General features: G+C 36.7%; 1 protein-coding gene across 1 annotated transcript; it reads right to left on the reverse strand.

The window, feature by feature from the left end:
- Positions 1-1,703: 1,703 nt before the first annotated feature.
- On the reverse strand, positions 1,704-21,914 carry LOC107196983 (adhesion G protein-coupled receptor E3-like). Its single transcript, XM_049469931.1, has 15 exons — positions 21,805-21,914; positions 18,603-18,650; positions 17,203-17,544; positions 15,107-15,241; positions 14,398-14,429; positions 14,199-14,276; positions 13,912-14,095; positions 13,245-13,358; positions 11,582-11,784; positions 10,497-10,658; positions 8,054-8,260; positions 6,402-6,634; positions 6,083-6,149; positions 4,151-4,426; positions 1,704-2,079 (listed from the first exon to the last, which is right to left on the reverse strand). Exons 1-15 carry the CDS (start codon positions 21,821-21,823, stop codon positions 2,002-2,004), a joined length of 2,178 nt encoding a protein of 725 aa, XP_049325888.1. The 5' UTR covers positions 21,824-21,914; the 3' UTR covers positions 1,704-2,001.
- Positions 21,915-23,228: the final 1,314 nt, after the last annotated feature.

A 23,228-nucleotide genomic window follows, 5' to 3' on the forward strand; every position in this document is an offset into this window, starting at 1 on the left:
ACTCTTTATAAACTATTTATACATTCTATAAACTTTTTATAAGCTCTTTATAAACTCTATAAGCTCTTTTTAAACTCTTTATAACTCTAAAACTTTTTATAAACTCTATGAACTCTTTATGAACTCCATAGACTCTTTATAAACTCTAAAAACTCTATATAAGTTCTTTATAAAGTCTATAATCTCTTTATAAACTCTATAATCTCTCTAATCTCTAATTATAAGAAGCTCTAAAATCTCTTTATGAACTCTAGAAACTATTTTAAAATTCTATAATCTCTTTATAAACTCTATAATCTCTTTATAAGCAGCTCTAAAATCTCTTTATGAACTCTATAAACTATTTTTAAACTCTATAATGTCTTTATTAAATCTATAAACTCTTTATAGACTATATAAGCTGTTTATAAACTCTATAATTTCTTTATTAAGTCTATAAACTCTTTATAGACTATATAAGCTGTTTATAAACTCTATAATTTCTTTATTAAGTCTATAAACTCTTTATAATACACTTAAACTGAAGTTTGAGTTTCAATGATCAATTTTTAACATTAACTGGCTCTTGATATTATTCTGATATTTAAAATACACAAAAGGTTCCTATTGATGTTTTATACTGACGTACAGTTCACCCCCCTGTTTATCTCACTATCTCAGGGTTAATTTGAATAGCAGGTCTGTGGTTTATAACATCCTGTTTGTGTTGACTCTGGTAACTGAGGCTCTTTGTTTTCTAGTTTTTCTTTGGAAGGAAAACAACGAAAGTAAAAACTGTATAAAGGGCATCGGTTTAATAAGGGCATTAAACAAAGTTAATACTGCTTTTTGTTTAGAGTAATTTAATTAAACCATTTATTGTTTGCTTGTTTTTCTAATGTTTTTACCATTTAATTTGTATTGTTTTGTTTATGAAGTTCATTATTTTAGCTTAACCTGATTAAATACTTGATTATAATTTTTATTTATTTGTAATGTTTATTTATTGAGATTGCATTGTAAATAAGGGTTACCCTTTTGTATTGCCAAGTGAACATAAAGACTGATTAATTAAATAATCAAAAAGAATTTCACACAACAATTTATTCACATTAACCTACATTAAAAGTACTCTTTCAGAGTCACAGTGCAATTACACATTCTCACCAGAGAAATCCCCAGAACCTACAGACTGTTGCTTTAAAGTGCATGTCTATGATGTTATAACAAATTTCAATCAATTAAACTCTAAAAAGTCAAATTTGAAAAATAAAAAAGACAACAGAAGGAAGTAGATCAATGGGATGATTACACCTGAAATATGAAGCACTGCATGCATTATATTACATTACATTTCTAGAAAACACCCTGTTCTTTCTTTATTTTTACAAATTAAAAGTAAAAAGGACAAAAAATCCAAAATACCAACACTACAGACATATACTGTAAATACAGCTGTGGAAAAAAATCTCTGATTTCTCTGATTTTGCTATTTATAGGTTTATGTTTGAGTAAAATGAACATTGTTGTTTTATTCTATAAACTACAAACAACATTTCTCCCAAATTCCAAATAAAAATATTCTCATTTAGAGCATTTATTTACAGTAAATGAGAAATGGCTGAAATAACAAAAAAGATGCAGAGCTTTCAGACCTCAAATAATGCAAAGAAAACAAGTTCATATTCATAAAGATTTAAGAGTTTAAAAGTTTTAAGAGTAAGAATTAATATTTGGTGGAATAACCCTGGTTGGTTTTTAATCACAGTTTTTTTCATGCATCTTGGCATCATGTTCTCCTCCACCAGTCTTACACACTGCTTTTGGATAACTTTATGCTGCTTTACTCCTGGATTATATTCCAGAGGTTTTCAATTTGGTAAAATCAAAGAAACTCGTCATGTTTAAGTGCTCGCTTATTTTGTTGTGTAAACATAAATTGCACATTTCTTTAATCTAATGATTTTAGACAAGTTTTAACTGGTATTAATAGGTATAAATGTAGTGATGTCACTCCAATATTCACGTATTCGTGGTTTCAAGAATAGATTTACTGGATGGCCAGAAGCAGAAAAGTAACTTCTTGTACTGCTGCCTGATCTGAAAACAGAGGAGAATAAAATAGGATCAAAATTAGAGTAGTGTCACTATAATAGTGAAATAAAGCTTTTACTATTAAATAATTACTGATACATCCTTGTTTTTATAGTGATTAATGATTTGTTTTCAAACATTAAACATCCAGAAGGTTTGGTGTCATGGTGTAGGTAAATTTCTGTCATATTGCTATCTTGGTGGCGGGGAACACAGCTGCGCTACTGACTGATTAATACCCTGACAACAGTCAACAGTCAGCCGAGAAACCACGTCATACCATACCATCACTTCTTTACCACAGCAAATAACACCTCACCCAGAGCCTTCAGCAATCTTAATCTTTACTTTCAAATCTGCACAGTAACTATAAGTTATTTTTAGTTATATATTTTTTCTGACTTTTATAAGGATTTATATTTATGTTCAGTACACAGAATTAATAATTGTAGTTTAATATGGTAAATATAGGCATTCTACTGTTTTAGAATTTTAACATATGCTCATTCTCGCTAGTTCTCTCTCGCAAATCCTACAGTTTTGGAAATAAAAATAAAAAACACATACATTTATTTTATTTCACTTAAATTTATTTAACTGAAATTTCCTTTTATATTTTTTATATTTGAAAAACTTCAAAGCACATTGTCACCTCGCTCTTGCTCATCAATTATTCAAAACTTTAAAAATGTGAAATATACCGATCTATATAAAGCTATATGTTAACGTTTCTTACAGTTTCTTATCACCAGGTCCAATTACTAAAATATAAAATATACTAATTCATTAATTAAAGTCTTGTCTAGTGGTCTAAAATGAGCTGCTTGCATACCTTCACAGCATTAGCATTAGCCGCTAACTGTGCTTAGCGCTAGCTCTTTCGCTGTTCAGAGTTGAGTATTTTAGACTTTAGTTTGCGTGTTTACCATGTTAAAACAAGCTACGTTGGACGAACCGCTAGCTGATAGCATCCTGGGTTACCGGAACACTCAGGGTTCCTCAGTGTAGGGCTGTCAGGTGGCATTTATTAGCGCTAATCACTGCTAACTGTGACTAGCGCCGCTGATAACTACACTGTTAAAAATATAGGAGATCTAAGCTTACTGCAAATATACAGAAGTGGTGAGAGCTGTTGAATTATAAAGGAAACATGGAGACACCTTTGTTTCTTACTATTGTCGCTTAAAATATGACTTATGATCCAGTTTGCCTTTTTTCTTTAAAAAAAAGACCAGAAAATAGGCTCAGAGTGGTCCAGCAGGCTAAAGTGCTGCCGCTATGATCAGCCTGTTCGAATCCCAGTGATGTAGCTTGCCATCAGCTGCAGGAGCCCGGAGAAAGCACAGTTGTTTTTGCTCTCTCTGGGTCGTTAGGGTACAGTAGGTGGCACTCTTTCTTTCCCCTCATCACTCCTAGGGTGATGTGGATTAGCACAAGGCTGCGTCTGTGAGCTGATGTATCAGAACCGAGTCGCTGAGCTTTCCTCCGAGCGTTAGCGTTGTGATGCTACTCGGCAAAAGAGGTTAAAAAAGAGGCGGGGTCTGACTTCACATGTGTCGGAGGAGGCGTGTGCTAGTCTTTACCCAAATTAGGAATAAAATTATATTAAAAAAAAGACTTTCTTCGATTGTGCGCCTTACAATACGGTGCATTTTAAGGCCGTAAAATAAAGGATCTCCATTTTTGTTGTTTTTTTCTTTAATACATAATTCGAGCATACAATCTGTCCTTTACACTGTGTCACACTTTCTTGATGAATGAACTAGAATAAATAGAAATTTGATTAAAATATTATATTAAAATAATTATTTTAATTATATTATATATGACCTGAAATACACTTTTTTTACATTGACTTCTATTGAAAGGTTAAGGTTTCATCTCTCTCCTGTAAAGTTGCTGTTTTAGAGATACATGTTTTTCATTGGTTAGTGGCTTGCAAAAGTATTCATACCTCTTGAACCCCTTTTTCACATTGTGTCACCTTACAACCACAAACTTAAATGTATTTTACAGACATTTTAAGTGTCAGAGCAACACAAAATAGCACATTAAACTGTGAAGTGGATTGAATCACCTCGTAGTTGAGGATGCAGTGGATGAGGAAGATGAAGGTGCCCTGCTGGGAGTTGACGATCATGAAGAGGATCTTCACCACCTCACTGCTCTCCGTAAAGAAGCCCACAGTCCAGAAGCATCCGATGATGATAAACTGCAGCAGAGTTTTAACCATCACACTCTCAACAAGTCGTTTATCTTTGGTTGTGACCTTCACCTGCAGCATCTGATTGTTCAGCTTCCTCAGGGTGGAGATCATCAGGACGCCGATCATGATGAAGAGCAACATGTTTATCTGCAGAGGTGAGAAACAAACAAGCACAAATTAAGATTAAAAAGAGCAAAAATATGCAAGAAGCTAAAGCGGGGGTGTCCAAACTACGGCCCGCGAGGTATTTTAGAAATAGAATGAAAGTTGTCCCGCTGTTAAGCAGGTTTTTATAATGTGAAATTCATCGTTTGAACGCTAGGTGTCAGAAACGAGCCAAAGAGTCTAAAAGCAGAGAGAGTGCGCATTTCTAGCGCAGAAAAACAGGCCAAAGAGTCTAAAAGCGGAGAGAGTGCGCATTTCTAGCACAGAAAAACAGGCCAAAGAGTCTAAAAGCGGAGAGAGTGCGCATTTCTAGCGCAGAAAAACAGGCCAAAGAGTCTAAAAGCGGAGAGGGTGCATTTCTAGCGCAGAAAAACAGGCCAAAGAGTCTAAAAGCGGAGAGGGTGCATTTCTAGCACAGAAAAACGGGGCAAAGAGTCTAAAAGTTGCTGTAATTAAAGAGTTTAATATTAAGAGACATCATGAAATGAAACATCAATTTGAAAAATCTTTTCAAAGTTTACACAACACTGTCAAAGATAAAGAGAGTAAGTCAAGTAAAATGGTGTGTAAATGAAATAATCAGGAAAATGTATTATTTAAAGTGGTATATTTCATTATTTGTTTTATTACAGAGTGTGGCCCGTGACTTCAAATATATTTCTCCTTCTGGCCCCCAACAAAAAAAGTTTGGACACCCCTGAGCTAAAGCTTTTGCACCTCAATCTTCACCGAGTACAACATGTACAACCCAGTAAAACATGATAAAAGTTCTTATCTTTGATGAATAGCACACCTCCGTTCACCCACAGCGTTCAGAGATCCAGAAGTCTCCAAACACCCTTCAGACTGGGAGATACGGGGCATAATTTACCCTGATAAATCACTTTTTACACCGTTATCCAGCTCAAAGTAACTCCACAACTCCTTAATAGAATCCGGAGAGCCCTGACATTCAAAGCAAGGTCACACTATGCAGAGTCTATGTATATATATGTCTATGTTATTATCAGTACAGTAATGGCCGTGCTCGGAGCTGAAGATGTAAGGATGTAAACAGTGGTTTTTAATAAGCTTCTTCTGCACTTTTTAAGTTATTAATGCCTGGTTTTAAATGTCAGGGCTCTCCGGATTCTAGTAAGCAGGTGTGGAGCTACTTTGAGCTGGATAATGGTGTAAAAAGTGATTTATCAGGGTAGAACGGAGGTGTGGGAGAACGGAGGTGTGCTATTCATCAAAGATGAGAACTTTTTATCATGTTTTACTACAAACAAAGTCCATTTTACACCTTTAAGATGTATAGACCAGGTACAGATCTTAAGAATTCTTCTTGTTAAACTCTGACACAAGGAGGTCAAGAACATGTTTTGTTTGAATATTTGTAATAGTAAAAAAATACTTAAAACAAGCTGGATGTGTTCAGTTCAGCGATGTCTACAGCCACCAAATTTCACACAGAAGTTGTACAATAAAGGAAATGGACATTATCGACAAGCTCGTGTAATATATGCATTATTAAAGATTTATAATTGTAATAATTGTAATAAACTGTAATGTGTTGGCCATTGTTGATTGAAAATACAAAGGTAGTTAACATGAAATTAGCACAGCTGTAAAGTTAATATAATGAAGTGTACTTACTGCCAAAATGACGCAGACAGGACCCAAGAAACTCCACAAGAAGCCATTCTCTCTCTTAAGCCAACACCTATAAAACAGAGGAAAAAGACATGTTATTATATGTTAAACGAGTATAAAGTGTGGGTGAACTTAAACAATATGTCTATACTGTGGTTTCTGTAGTTTTTGGGGTTTGGTCCATTTTGCCTGGGGCCCCCAAACGCTTTGAAACGGCCAAGATAAGCCTATAGAATCTCTATAGAGTCTTCTGCACATTCAGATATCATTATTGTAGACGACTAAAAGCATTTTTAACTTTCAGGTAAAGCTCTAAACTCACTGTTCACTGCCATATCCCTCAGAAAACAGCCCAACAGACACGCCCACCGTAACCAGTGGAATAATGTATCCAATAATAATCAGCCATCTCCAGCTGAGCAGCTCCGTCTGCCTGGATCTCAATTTAGTTAAGTTCTTCACTGAGATGAAGAGCAGCACGGCTTCAATCAGCATCCACACAAAAGCAGAGAGGAACAGGAAGTGCAGAACTCCAGCTAACGCTGCACAGAGCATCTGGAAAGAGAGATAGAGTAAAGAGAGAGAGAGATACCTGGTTAAAGGAATTAGACATTCTATATATTCATAAAACATAAAAAGGTCTAGATGATCTGTTTTGCTCTTGACCAGTTCAGGTTACGTTTTTGTTTCAGTTTGATGGTTTAGAGGGTCGACCAAGCTGACCAAGCTCTATTGAGTTGGCTGACCAACATGACCAACAAGACCAAGCTGGCTGACCAGCAAGACTAGTATCTCCAAGGTGGCCAACCAACAAGATCAGCATAAACAACCTGACCAAACTCCATCAAGCTGGTTGACCAACAAGACTGGTTTCTCCAAACTGGACCAGGAAGGCTAAGAAGGTTGACCAACAAGATCAAGCCAACCAAGCTCCATCAAGCTGATTGACCAGCAAGACTTGTATTACCAAGCTGGAGATCGGCATCAGGAAGATGGTCAACAAGGATTACCAGCAAGACCGACATCACCAAGCTGGCCAAGCTTCACTGGCTAACCAACAAGACCAAGCTGATTGACCTACAAGATTGGTATCACCAAGGTGGTCAACAAGTAAGATCAGCATGACCAACCTGACCAAGCTCCATCAAGCTGGTTGACCAACATGACCAACCAAAATGGATCAGCATGATTAAGCCAGTTGATCAGCAAAATTAGCATCATAAAGCTGGTCAACAAGGATTACCAGCAAGACAAGCATCGCCAAGCTTCCTCATGCTGGCTAACCAACAAGACAGACTTTACCAAGTTGGTCAACCAGCAAGCTCCATCAAGCTGGCTGACCAACGTGACTGGTTTCTCACCAAGCTGGCAGCAATTTGAGCATGACCAAGCTGGTTGACCAGTAAGACTGGGATCTCCAAGCTGGATCAGCATGATCAAGCCCAGTTTACCAGCAAAATTGGGCATCATGAAGCTGGTTAACAAGGATTACCAGAAAGACTGACATCGCCAAGCTGACCAAGCTGGCCAAGCTTTCTCATGCTTGCTGACCTAAAAGACCAGGAGGGTTGACCAACAAGAGTTGTATCACCATGCTGGTAAACCAGCAAGATCACCATGACCAAGCCGACGAAGCTCCATCCAGCTGGGTGACCAACAAGACCAAGCTGGTTGACCTACAAGACTGTTATTACCAAGCTGGATCAGCATGATCAAGCCAATTGATCAGCAAATTTGGCATTATGAAGCTTGACAACAAGGATTACCAGCAGGACTGGCATCGCCAAGCTGGCCAACTTTTCTCATACTTCTCATACCAACAAAGTGTACATTGAATTTGAATGATGTCAAGCTTGGTCATGTTGGTTGACTAGTCTGGTTTTGTTGGTTATGTTGGTACACCAGGCTTGACCATCAAAGACCGGCTTAGACCATCTGAAACCATAAAGACTGTAGTAAAATAACCGCACTCACCGGTATGGAGGCAACATCAAGAAGGTGTATCTGAGTGAGCAGGAAGATGAGGTGAGCCAGAAACAGACTGATACACAGATTAATCAGAGCCGTGTTGATCATTAATGAATGTGTCTGACAGAAGATGAAGGTCAGCAGAGACAGGGTGAGGAACACCAGGCCTACAGGCACGGCCACCTTGTTGAGTTTCTCTAACAGGTAGCTATTCTGGAAAGCAAGAGCACATCTGTGAGTTTTATTTGCCTTTCTAGTAGAGTTTTCAATTAAAATCAATTAGCAATTAGCAAAAAAGCAATTAGCTACATAACTAGCAAACTAATTCACTAACTGTCAAAATAACTAAGCTGTCAAAATAGTGCTTAACCCGGTAACCTCATATAAGGACATTACATTTCTGCTTCTCTGAACTATGATACTGTACGTTTTGCACTACAAAGTGCACTTAAAATCCTTTAATTTTTTTAATTTAAAGCAATTAGATATCTAACTCGAAAACTAACTAGCTAGCAAACTAATTCACTAACTAAGTAGCTAACTAGCAAATTAACTAGCTAGCTAACTAAGTAACTATCTGACTAACTAGCTAACTAAGTAACTAACTTACTAACTAGCTAACTAGAAAACTAACTAGCAAGCTAACTAATTCACTAACTAACTAGCTAACTAGAAAATTAACTAGCTAGCTAACTAATTCACTAATTAATTAGCTAACTAGCAAATTAACTAATTAATTAAAGTAACTAATTAAGTAACTAGCTAACTAGTGTCCAAGCTATCTAACTAACTAGCTAACTAAGTAACTAATCGGCTAACTAACAAGCTAGCTAGTTATCAAGCTATCTAACGACCCAATTAGCTAAGTATCGAACTAGCTAGCTAGCTAACTAAGTAGCTTACTTACTAACTAGCTAACTAGCAAACTAACTAGCAAGCTAAATAACTAACTAGCTAAGTAAGTAACTAATCAGCTAACTAACAAGCTAACTAGTTATTAAGCTATCTAACTACCCAATTAGCTAAGTATCGAACTAGCTAACTAAGTAACTGACTTACTAACTAGCTAACTAGAAAACTAACTACCAAGCTAACTAACTAATTAACTAACTAACTTACTAGCAAGGTACTCAAATAATTAACTTTTTAATTTTGTTTTAGAATATCAAACCTCAACAACATCTGGGGATTATGTGGTCTCTATATCAAATTATATACATTTAAACAAGATCAAGCTGTCAAAATAGTGCTTAACCCGGTAACCTCATATAAGGACATTACATTTCTGCTTCTCTGAACTATGATACTGTACGTTTTGCACTATAAAGTGCACTTAAAATCCTTTAATTTTCCCAAAAATAATCAAGGTGCCGTATAATCCAGTGCACCTTATGTATGAACTCTACCAGTCAGTTATTAAGAGCAGTAAAGTCTCTCAGTTAAGTTTCTCCAGCAGCAAGGCTGGAGCAGTATTAGCATTACCTGCTAACCATGCTAAGTACTAGCTCTTTTGCTGCTCAGGGGGGAATATATTGGACTGTAGTCTGCTGATAACGCTGGCTAGCACTGCTGGAGCAGTATTAGCATTAGCCACTAACCTCTAGCTCTTTCGCCATTCAGAGGTGAGTATATAGGGCTGTAGCCTGCTGCTAACGCTGGCTAGCACTGCTGGAGCAGTATTATAATTACCCACTAACTGTGGTAAGTGCTAGCTCTTTTGCCATTCAGAGTATATTCAGTGAGTATATCGGGCTGTAGTCGGAGTGATTACCATGTTAAAACAAGCTACATGGGACGAACCGGTAGCAAATAACACCTGGGGTTACCGGAACACTTAGGGTTCCTCAGTGTAGCGCTGTCAGGTGGAATTTACTAGCGCTAAGCACTGCTAAGCGTGGCTAGCACTGTAAATAGTCTCCCAAATAAACAGTTCAGAGAATAAAAATGTCTTTTTTTTAAGCATTTCAGTTAGGCGCTCCCAGTAGCGAGAGCTGCTGAATTAGAAGAAAAACATGGCGACACCCCTGTTCCTTACTATTGTTGCTTAAAATGCACCTTATGTATGAAAATAGACCAGAAAATAGATGATCATTGATAGTGCGCCTTATAATACGGTGCACCTCATTGTCCATAAAATATGGTACTTAATTTTTTTTAATATTGATCTCTTGGCCTCATATGTAGACTTTGACCATCTCAATTGGCGAGATGGCTGGAATACTAGTTGGCTTCCTTTATGAATACAAATTTTAGATGTTTTACTTCTTAGGTTCTACTAATCCCAAACAGCTTGGGGAAATTAAAAAATGTAACAAATATAAAATAAAAACCCGCTAAAGCTAGAGTTTCAGGAGGTTAAGAGTTGGGTCAGTTCTGACAGTATTGGTATGCACTGCTAAAAGACGTACAGCTTTCATTTATTAACCATATGTGTCTCGTGGTTCCTTACCTCTGATGATCCGTCGATTTGCATAATGAGAGCGAAGGTTCCCGGACGAACACAGAAGCATGTAGTGAAGCTACTGTTTATCCGGATGAGTTTACATCTGCCCTCCACCCATTCTGTTTCCATCCAGTTCACACAGACTAGAGTTCCTTTAGGTTTAACCTCCTGTTCAGAGAGCAGAAAACCATTTAGAAACATTTGTACCATATTCATACCTCTTCATTTATTTACTTTTACATATACTGCTTACATTTCTCTTGTGTAAACCAGCACATAAATACTGTATATATGTTGCTCTATGATGTCAATATACTTGAGACACAACCCTGACATATGTGGGCATCATTGAGGGCATTATATGTTGCTCAATGCACTCAATTTATAATATTACACTTGTGTATTAGTGTCAGTTACACAGAGCAGAATATTAGCATTGAACACATTACATAGTTGCATACCAATACAAATAGCTATTTAAGAAATATAATTAGGTATACACACTATTACATGCACAAAACATATATACCCTATCACACAAATTCAATATTAACACTTATGTACAATTACATAACCTGTACAACTGTTATAAAGCTGTATACCTGTGTACTTCCCTAGTAGTTACGCTGTTATTACATTTTTTTTATTGTTAATGTGTAAATACACAGTTATTATAAAGTGGGACTGTTTATTGGAACATATTCCATCCATAGCTTATAACTGTCCAAAGCATGATATAATGCGTGTAAGCTGTAATCTATTTGGGTAAAGTTGAAGCTAACTAACTAACTAATTAGCCAACTTGCTAACTAACAAATTAGCTAACTAGCTACTAACTAGTTGAATAACCAATTAGCTATCTAATAAGCGATCTAACTAGCTATCTTACTAATTAACTAATTAACTAACTAACTACCTCACTAACTAACTAATTAGCATGCTAACTAAGTGTGAATTTTCTTTTGCTAAAAACAGCAAAAACGTAGTACCCTGATGTGACAATCAATTGGAACACAATCCATCCATAGCTTATAACTGTTCAAAGCATGGTATGATGCGTGTTATCTGGGTAAAGTAGTGCTGTAACTCACGGCGGTGTGTTCTATAGTGATGTTAAACTCTGGCCGCCCCTCAGATCTGCTGCTGGGAGTTTGTTGGTTCTGGGTGCTGAGGAGCTTCACCGTCATCACTGTAGAAACCATGGTATTGTTTTTTTTGCTCGAGTCGCCCGAGTTGAAGTAACTCGGTTTTAGAAAGACGGACATGTTGGAGTAGCTCAAGAACATCACAGCATCTATACATAAATTACACAACATCAACAGAGTTTAAATCATTTAAACTGTAATATGTCTGTTATTCTGGATATAGATGTATTTAGAAAACTGTCCTTTTAATTGTATCAGCTCTGCTGAACATATAGGAGCACACTTTAGTTCTGCAAATAGTAAGAATTTCATAAGTTTTAAATAAGTACCCAAAATCAAACCATTACAGGTTGCTTATCTAGGGCTACAGACAACAAATTTGGCAACAATAAATCAATTGCATCAATAAAACTCTAAATGGAACCTAAAAATATCCTGAGTACACATAGACATCAATCAGACATAACTATAATACCACATAACAATTGTATCAGCTCTACTGACCAAATAAAAGCACACTTTAGTTCTGAAAATAGTATTAGTCTTACAACTATTAAGTAAGAGCAATTGTATTGTGTTGTATTGTATTGTCTTAACTTTAAATGTAAAAATGAAAAATGTTGACAAACATTTATTGCAAAAAATTCAAATTGAGACACTACAGTTCGGATTTGTAGAGCTACAGAAAACAAATTTGGCAAATCAAAAGTATCAAACTATCAGTGTAAATTAATAATTTAGTCTTTTAATTTTTTTTCCAATTTTTTTTTTTTTTTATAAATTTCTCATACATTTTTATCATGCAGTCAACATATTTGGCAAATCTGAACTCTAATTAGAAATCTATATAGAAAAATATCCTGAATACACATAGACATCAAATAAGCCATGAAATGAATACCACATGACAACTGTATCAGCTCTACTGACCAAATAAAAGCACACTTTAGTTCTGAAAATAGTAGGAATTTCACAACTTTTGAATACGTGCAATAGCCTCTTTTGTCTATACAGTAAATGTCTTAACTTTGCATGTAAAAATGAAAAATGCATTAGAGGTCGCTTTTTTTTAGAGCAAAAGACATCACATTTGGCAAATGAAAAGACTTAAGTTTGTAGATTTATACTTACATCTCAAAAAATTATAAAATCTGTGGTTTTCAGAAATGCATCATACATTTCCGCCCATGATAATGAACGGCAGAAAGTTTGCACATTCTTTTCTAGTCATTGCTTTTTGTAATCATGTTTCATTTTTGTTCTTGAACCAACATTGTATTGCCCCCAGATTTTAGCCAGATGTTTGTGGTCAAAGGTCTATTAGCTCTATTCATTTGCCTTTTTACAGAATTTAGCCAAATGTTTTGGATTCCAACATTTAGACAAATGCATTAGCATAAAACATCTTAGCAACACCCTAGCAACCATCATGGCATCTGACACCAGCACCAAAGCAGTACCTTCAATTTTAAACAGCGTTCTGGGTTACAGTATATATATATATATATATATATATATATATATATATATATATATATATATATACATATAAAAGCTTGAGCATGTTGCTAAAGCTAAAATGCCAGTCAATCTTGGGTTTGTACTCTACCTGCACTGTGCTTTAAAATCTCAATGAGGTTGATATCCAAAAAAGCGTTGCTTGTGTTCATTCGTGGGATTTCTGTCAATGAATCATTGGTTCCAATAACAAAAACTGCAGCTTCTAAAAGATTAAAAACACACAAAAAAGTACAGGAGTTGGTTATTCATGATGCAAACATGTCTTGGATTTGAGAGGGTTAGAGTGTGCTAGCCGGCCTTGCCAGGGTTCTAGACCCAATGCTAACATTGTGTAACAGCGAGCTTGCCAGGAATGGAGCGGCGATGCTATTTGGGACAGCAGCCATATAAGCTACAGTGTTAGAACTGGTTAGTCACAACTATAACAACCCTTCTGAGTCTTTTCGGTGCTAAGTTTCTGCAATGCTAACAGCCAGCCTTAGCAGGGCTGAAGCAGGTTAGCAGAGATACTAACAGCCAGGCTTAGCAGAGTTGGAGCTGCAATGCTAACAGACATACCGTCTGATGTCTGTAAGTGGGTTAGCTATGTTGCTAACAGCCTGTCTCAGCACGGTTGGATTCATAATGCTAAAAGACTAGGGTTGGATTGGGTTAGCTACAATGTTAACAAAGGCTCTGGAGCAGGTGGAGCAGGTTAGCCGTGATGCTAACAGTCTGCCTCCACAGCAATGGAAAATAAATACTTAATAATTTACCGATCGATTCGACTGTAAGGTTTTTGTAGTAGGACGTATTTGTTTTTTTAACCAGTACGGACACCAGCGTCTCCGTGGCGTTAAGTATAGAGTTCCCGAAGGATGCCAGCTTCGTTTGGTCAGTAGACGCTCCTTCCAAAACTGATGTTCTGTTTAATAAATTGTCCAAAAAAAAGACGACAACCTAAAAAAAACGAAAAACACAAAAGGAATCAGACGCATTGATCAAGTTTAAAGTAAGAAAGAAATTTCACACAAAAAAGTTAAACAAATTAAATGTTTCTCACTTCTTCAGACATTTTACTAGTTGAGCTGTTCTGAATCTGATTCAGGTAATCAGTTACGCACTCCAATGTGAACGCATTCTAAACCAAAAAAAAAAATACATATTTACACCAGCATTTCAATAAACAATAAAGAATGTTCATCCATTATTTTTGGATAAAGTTCTTGTTTTATGGCTCATATGCAATCGTTTAAAGTCACCTGGCACTCTGGAGTTTGTGTGACATGGAAATCTGAAAAACAAAAGATTTAAAAAGAGGCTGATTTACCAAAAAGATCTAATAACATTTATACCTATACTAAAACTAAAAGTGTGTAAAATTGGTTCTAGTTCTAGTTTAGACACTGTTGGTTCCTCTATACTGGATATAAGATGAGATGAGATTGAGACGGTTGGGTTTGGAGCTTCAGCTGGGCCTGTAGATCCTGCTCTACACTCATAGGTTGAAGCTGAAGTTGGAATGTAATGATATATTAGAGTTTATTGGGTTAAACTCTACTGTAATTGAAAGGAGCCTCTAGTTTAGGCTCTGTTGGTTCCTCTATTCTAGATATAAGATGAGATGAGATTGAGACGGTTGGGTTTGGAGGAGGTTCTACAGGTTCTGTATGGATCCTGCAGCACATTTACCCATTTAGATGTTGTTACAGCTGGGCCTGTAGATCCTGTAGCTCTACACTCGTAGGTTGCTGCTCCATAAATGCATTTAATCGATTGGTGATAAAACTCAAGACCGAGTAGGAAAAGGAAGTGTTACAATCTAAAATCACTACCCAAAGGTAGCCCAATCTAATTCTAGGGTAAAGGAACCCAATCCAGCAATCCAGCCAATCACATTGCAGTTCAGTTTAAATTTTACATTAACATTTACATGTCTTTCTGTCAAGAAGCAAGAATTCAAAGCCACACCTGTACATCCGTACGATTCTCCACTGGGTTGAAAGCCATCAGGTATGGAAAAACCATCGTCACAATGACAACCACCACGAACCATACTGCAGTGAGCGTTTTTACCACAGGATGAGTTACTGCAGGAGGAATGACCTGAGGAGAAAGAGTTTACCTTACTCAGATTACCATAAAAATAGATTGTTTACTAAAGACTAGTGATTTTCCAGTGAAATCTCAAATCTCTGAAACTCAGACTGCTTTCACACGTTTGGTCTGAACTTTTAGACTTTCCAGACTTTTTGGTACAAACCAAGTAGCAGGTGTTAAAATACCTTACATTTCAGACACTTTCTAGACTTTTTCCAAACCGAAATAGCAGTAACACCTCAAGTTTCAGAGACTAGGCTTTCCAGACTTTCCAGACCTTTTGGTAAAAAAACAAAATAGCAAGTGTAAAAAACACATTTAGATTCAGAGACTTTCCAGGCATTTTAGACTTTTTGGCCCAAACCAAAAAGCAGGTGTGAAAGCACCTTAAGTTTCAGAGACTTTCCAGAGTTTCCAGACTTTTTTTAGACTTTAAAGGTCAAACCAAACAGCGGGTGTGAAAACTCCTTACATTTTAGAGACTTTCCAGACTTTTTTGTCCAAACGAAATAGCAGGTGTAAACAAACACCTTAAGTTTCAGACATTTTCCAGAGTTTCATACTTCTTTAGACTCTTTGGTCAAAACTGAAGAAGCAGGTGTAAATACTTTACGTTTCAGACACTTTCTACACTTTCCAGACTTTCTAGTCCAAACCAAAATAGCAGGTGTGAAAGGTGCAGTGAACTACAGTCTGGAACAAACGACCAAAATTTGGTCCAACCCATAGAGGAGTTCTTGGTCTGGATATGAATAATCATGGTGTAAAAACACTTTTCTAGATGGTTTGGACTTTCTGACCAGTTGCAGGAATTTGAGTCAGGCTATCATCAGCCTTTTTGTTTCAAATAATCGAAAAAATACACCCCCCATTGTTAAAATTCCATTGAGGATGCTGCCAATGGTGGACCAGAAAATCTGGTCTGGTTGGGCCAGACTTTTTTGGTCCAAACCGAAACAGCAGGTGTGAAAATACATTAAGTGTCAGACACTTTTCAGACTTTTTAGACTTTCCAGACTTTTTTGTTACGAACCACAATAGCAGGTGTGAAAACTCCTTAAGTTTTAGAGACTTTCCAGACCTTTTAAGACTTTTAGGTCCAAACCACAATAGCAGGTGCAAAAACACCTTTCGTTTCAGATTTTTTTTCAGACGTTCCAGACCTTTTGGTACAAACCAAAATTGCTGGTCTAAAAACATCTTAAGTATCAGAGACTTTCCAGACTTGTTTAGTCCAAACCCAGTAGCAAGTGTGAAAACACCTTAAGGTTTAGACACTTTCGAGACTTCCAGACCTTTTAGACTGTTTTTGGTCCAAACCGAAATAGCAGGTGTGAAAATACCTTGGTGGTAACACCTACACATTCTAGTGAGCTTTCACACCATGGGGCATTGCTCCCATTAAATCTGAGGTGGGCGTGTCCCCTTCACATTTATTAATCAACACCCCCCACCCCCCCTTCCACATTTATCATAAAATATCATGGAAATATTATCTAGCCCTGTTGATTCTCCCTGTTATTCAAATAACAATTCTAAAAGAGTTCTGTTGGGATATCATTTTATTTTGTACAAGGTTTATTTGATTGGTTCAGTTCCCTGTCAGTCAAGAGACTGAATGATGGGCGGGGCTAGGAGCTACACATGGCAGCTGTATGATCAGTTTTTCAGGTAAAATTATTTTTTTTTACAACCTGTTTTAAATAAACCAGAATCCAGAAAATGGCATGTAATTTACTAAAAATGCTTCTGATGCCCCTGAACCACAACCTGTGTAAGATGTAGGACTACGGTTCAATTCCCAATCTGGGTTACTTTACTATACTAAACTTAATATTACAGCACTACACGAGTCACAGAGTCATTGGGCTGGACTCCCAGTGCTACACTGACCCACCTCTATAATACACATAACTTTTATCTAAATGCTTTAATTTTAAATGTTTAAATAAGTTAATATTACTTACGTGTAGCATATAGTGTGCTCGGACGCAGGTAGTAGAGGACCAGTCCTCCATCACAGTTCTGGATGGAAACGTTGCCTTGAGGGCAGATGACGCTGGATTCGTTAAAAAATGCATCACATGAATACATCCGAATTTTTGTGGAATTTTTTTTGTCAGTCCAAAGAAAAAATGAGTTAAAACCCGTTGAATTTTGGCAATATTCGACAATTCGATTTCCTCCTACGCCGTTGAACCTGTACCACCCTGGTTTGGTCAGGCTGGTATCAGTCTTCACTCCTTCAGAGGAGAAGAAACCAACGTTACGCCAGGGATCCTGTAGAATTGTGTAATTCGGACACGCGTCTGAGAAAATAAAAGATTAATCAAACTTAAAAAATTAACCAGTTTCTCTGATTTTATTATGTATAGGTTTATGTTTGAGTAAAATTAACATTGTTGTTTTATTCTATAAACTATAAAATAAAAAAATTCTCATTTAGAGCATTTATTTACAGAAAATGAGAAATGACTGAAAAAGAACAAAAAAGATGCAGAGCTTTCAGACCTCAAATGATGCAAAGAAAACAAGTTCATATTCATAAAGTTTTAAGAGTTCAGAAATAATCAATATTTGGTGGAATAAACCTGGTTTTTAATCACAGTTTTTTTATGCATTTTGGCATCATGTTCTCCTCCTCCACCAGTCTTACACACTGCTTTTGGATAACTTTATGCTGCTTTACTCCTGGTGCAAAAATTCAAGCAGTTCAGTTTGGTGGTTTGATGGTTTGTGATCATCCATCTTCCTCTTGATTATATTCCAGAGGTTTTCAATTTGGTAAAATCAAAGAAACTCATCATTTTTAAGTGGTTTCTTTTTTTTCCAGAGCTGTATGTCTAAAATACAGTTTTGTGAATTTTATGTTGTAATAAGTAATACGTCTGTAATGAATTTTAGAATAGACTATATTATAAATAAATTTAACAACTAATATTGTTTAATCTCTTGATACCTCCTCTTGTTTCCTCCTATGAGGACATTACATTTTTGCTTTTCTGCACCACAAACTTTTTAGTACATTTTTTTAAAACATTGACCCTTTGACCTCAACATTACACTCAATTTATTGAAAATATGATGGTGGGAATCCCAGTCAGAGGTTTCTACAGCCAGTCCAGACAGAAACATGGCCAATAGTAAAAAGATTCTTATCAGTTTTAATGTATTAAACTAGTTTATTTTACTTTCTAAAGAAAGCTAAAAACAATTGTTTGATTAATTTGGTCTTTCTGATCCCAAATACATATTTTTAAATATGAGTACAAGGTACATTTTCAGAAAACAATGTTACTATATTCCTTTTAGGTCCTACTAATCCCAAATAAAATGAAAATAATGAAAATGATAAAAGTTTACTTACTATCAGTCACACAATTTGGCAGTGTAGAAAGCAGGAGTGCTGTGATCCCTGGTGAAAAGATGAATTATGAAAGAAACATGAATTATTGAGGATTAAAATGTGTAAAAATTGCACTCAATGTGTTTTAAAGTGCTTAATTATTTAATAATTTGAGACTTGGCACAGTTTCTCTCCAGGTTAGGTTCTCTCTGGGTTTCAGCTACCTGACTTTTCTGTCTCTTGCTATTCATTTGCATAATACATCAATATTACTGATGTGTGTTTTTCAGCTGCATGCAAATATATATATGCACATGTTGCACAAACAGAAAACTTATCTGACCCTACTCAGTGATTATCATATTTTTTATTTATATTTCATTTTCAGACAGAACAGTATTTTTTCCAGTTTTAGTAGTAATAGTAGCACTGGTAATAATACTAGCAGTAGTCCCTAGTCATGCTTTTGGGGGCTATAGCCATGCTTTTGGGGGCCCTAGTCATGCTTTTGGGGGCTCTATCCATGCTTTTGGGGGCCCTAGCCATGCCTTTGGGGGCCCTAGCCATGCTTTTGGGGGCTCTATCCATGCTTTTGGAGACTCTAGTCATTACTCATGCTTTTGGGGACTATAGTAATGCTTTTGGGGACTCTAGTCATGCTTTTGGGGCCACTAGTCATGCTTTTGGGGACTATAGTCATGCTTTTGGGGACTCTAGTCAGGCTTTTGAGGACTTTAGTCATGCTTTTGGGGACTCTAGTCATGCTTTTGGGGACTATAGTCATGCTTTTGGGGACTCTAGTCATGCTTTTGGGGACTATAGTCATGCTTTTGGGGACTCTAGTCAGGCTTTTGGGGACTCTAGTCAGGCTTTTGGGGACATTACTCATACTTTTGGTGGCTCTAGTCATGCTTTTGGGGGCTCCAGTCATGCTTTTGAGGACTTTAGTCATGCTTTTGGGGACTCTAGTCATGCTTTTGGGGCCACTAGTCATGCTTTTGGGGACTATAGTCATGCTTTTGGGGACTCTAGTCAGGCTTTTGGGGACTCTAGTCATGCTTTTGGGGGCTCTAGTCATACTTTTGGTGGCTCTAGTCATGCTTTTGGGGGCTCTAGTCATACTTTTGGAGGCTCTAGTCATGCTTTTGAGGGCTCTACGCATGCTTTTAGGGTCTCTCTTCATGCTTTTGGAGGCTCTAGTCATGCTTTTGGGGGCTCTAGTCATACTTTTGAAGGCACTAGTCATGCTTTTGGGGCCACTAGTCATGCTTTTGGGGGCTCTAGTCATGCTTTTGGGGACTATAGTTATGCTTTTGGGGACTCTAGCCATGCTTTTGGGGACTCTACTCAGGCTTTTGGGGACATTAGTCATGCTTTTGGGGACTGTAGTCATGCTTTTGGGGGCTATAGCCATGCTTTTGGGGGCTGTAGCTATGCTTTTGGGGGCTCTAGTCATGCGTTTAGGGGCTCTATTAATGCTTTTAGGGGCTCTAGTCATACTTTTGGTGGCTCTAGTCATGCTTTTGGGGGCTCTAGTCATACTTTTGGTGGCTCTAGTCATGCTTTTGGGGGCTCTAGTCATGCTTTTGGGGGCTCTAGTCATACTTTTGGAGGCTCTAGTCATGCTTTTGGGTGCTCTAGTCATGCTTTTGAGGGCTCTACCCATGATTTTAGGGTCTCTCTTCATGCTTTTGGAGGCTCTAGTCATGCTTTTGGGGCCACTAGTCATGCTTTTGGGGGCTATAGTCATGCTTTTTGGGGCTCTAGTCATGCTTTTGGGGGCACTAGTCATGCTTTTGGGGGCTCTAGTCATGCTTTTGGGGGCTCTAGCCATGCTTTTGGGGGCTTTAGTCATGCTTTTGGGGGCTCTAGTCATGCTTTTGGGGGCCCTAGCCATGCTTTTGGAGGCTCTAGTCATGCTTTTGGGGACTCTAGTCATGCTTTTGGGGGCTCTAGCCATGCTTTTGGGGGCTCTAGCCATGCTTTTGGGGCTATAGCCATGCTTTTGGTGACTGTAGTCATGCTTTTGCGGACTCTAGTCATGCCTTTGGGGGCTCTAGCCATGCTTTTGGGGGCACTAGCCATGCTTTTGGGGGCACTAGCCATGCTTTTGGGGGCACTAGCCATGCTTTTGGGGGCACTAGCCATGCTTTTGGGGGCACTAGCCATGCTTTTGGGGGCTCTAGCCATGCTTTTGGAGGCTCTAGCCATGCTTTTGGGGGCACTAGTCATGCTTGTGTGTGCTCTATTCATGCTTTTGGGGGCTCTAGCCATACTTTTTTTTTGGGCTTCGACGTCTGGCTACTAAGGGTCCTAGGAAAGAGGGGGGCTTATTTTTAGAGGGCCTGGTTATGAGAGCCCCTACCAGGGGGCCCTAGAGTAGAGAAAGGCATACCATTAGAGGGCCCTTGATCACGAGGGCCCCTGGTATGGGTCCCTTGACTGCCATAGAAGTTTTTTATTGGGGCTTCTTGAATTTCTAGGGATCTACAAATTGTCAGGCCTGCTAACACAGTCTATAACAGATGTTTTGCTGCAAATATGCGATTTTGGCCCTTGTTCAATGTTTCTGAATTTGTGTTGTTTCAACATTATTATGTTCAATTTCTCTTAAACACAGAGACGCGAAATTAATTTAGCAATATTGCGATTATTTAAATTTAAGACAAGCAGTTTGTCTGATAAATGCTGTCTTAGACACCGATTAAATTTGGTGAATTTGACCAAAAACAACAAGTCATTTGAATGTGTTTCATGTTTCCCCTTTAATAAACAACAGTAAAAACTCTTTGCCCAGTAATAGTAGTAGTTGTTGTAGTGAATCGTGAGTAAATATTTTAACCCAATTTCAATAGAATGCACATAAAAATAATAACAATAAAAAATAAAAGACCATACATATCTATAGAAACTGGTATAATGGCACTAATAGCATTTTCCTCAATATTTCAGCTCAGTTCTGCTTCATTAATAATCACACCTGTTTAATCAGGAATATCTCAGCAGGTTTGGAAGACATCAGCTAAAACTTAAGAGAGTTAAGAATAAAATGTATTCTTGTTAGTATTAATCTTATTTTTATTATTATATCTCAACTAAACACTTTTATTCTTCAAGCTATGGCATTTTCTGCACTTTGGCTAAAACCGTTTTTTTATGTTATATATTGTCTCTTATTTAATGGAAGCAGACTGAGATAAGGACATGAAAAGATGACACTCACATGACAGAAGGGAGCTCATCTCTCCTTAGACTGATTGAAGACGGTGAAGAAGAGTCTATCCGAAGTCTTTTCATCACACCGTCTCCACGGCGACTGCGTTCAGCTCCCGTTAACCTGCGTCTGATTCCAGTAACGTCTCTGTGCTCGGGTCGGGTGACGGAAGTTTTATTCAAATCCTGCGGTTATAAATTCTGCAGACCTCAGAACATCTGTTTACATCCTCCTCCCCCGGGTTCAGCTCACTGAAGCTCTTTGTTTTATGATGTTTGTTTAAAACATTATACAAACAGAAAAACATGCAGCTCCATCAAACAGCATCAAACTGTATCAAACTATATATATATTATTATCAATTACATTAAACTAAAACGTTTACTCATATTTCATTGATTTTCATTTTAAGCTTAAAAAATCACTTTTCAGTAGTTTTTTTAAGTAAATATTACTACTATTAATAGTAATACTAGCAATAGTAGTAATAGTAGTAGTAGTAGTAATAGTAGGAGTAGTAATAATAAAAGTATTAAGTAGTAGTAGTGATAGTAGTAGTACTAGTAGTAGTGGTAGTAGTAATAATAGTAATAATAATAATAGTAATAGTAGGAGTAGTAATAATAATAGTATTAATAGTAGTAGAAGGAGTAGTAATAGTAGTAATAGTAGGAGTAGCAATAATAATAATAGTATTAATAGTAGTAGTAGTGATAGTAATAGTAGTAATAGTAGGAGTAGTAATAATAATAGTATTAATAGTAGTAGTAGTGATAGTAGTAGTACTAGTAGTAGTGGTAGTAGTAATAATAGTAGTAATAGTAATAGTATTAATAGTAGTAGTAGTAATAGTAGTAGTAGTAATAATAATAGTATTAATAGTAGTAGTAGTGATAGTAGTAGTACTAGTAGTAGTGGTAGTAGTAATAATAGTAGTAATAGTAATAGTAGTAATAGTAGGAGTAGTAATAATAATAGTATTAATAGTAGTAGTAGTGATAGTAGTAGTACTAGTAGTAGTGGTAGTAGTAATAATAGTAGTAATAGTAATAGTAGGAGTAGTAATAATATTAGTATTAATAGTAGTAGTAGTTATAGTAGTACTAGTAGTAGTGGTAGTAGTAATAATAGTAGTAATAGTAATAGTAGTAATAGTAGGAGTAGTAATAATAATAGTATTAATAGTAGTAGTAGTGATAGTAGTAGTACTAGTAGTAGTGGTAGTAGTAATAATAGTAGTAATAGTAATAGTAGTAATAGTAGGAGTAGTAATAATAGTAGTATTAATAGTAGTAGAAGTTATAGTAGTAGTACTAGTAGTAGTGGTAGTAGTAATAATAGTAGTAATAGTAATAGTATTAATAGTAGTAGTAGTAATAGTAGTAGTACTAGTAGTAGTGGTAGTAGTAATAATAGTAGTAATAATAGTAGTA

The sequence above is a fragment of the Astyanax mexicanus genome, chromosome 21 (genome assembly GCF_023375975.1).
Source record: "Astyanax mexicanus isolate ESR-SI-001 chromosome 21, AstMex3_surface, whole genome shotgun sequence".
Taxonomy (NCBI): Eukaryota; Metazoa; Chordata; class Actinopteri; order Characiformes; family Acestrorhamphidae; genus Astyanax; species Astyanax mexicanus.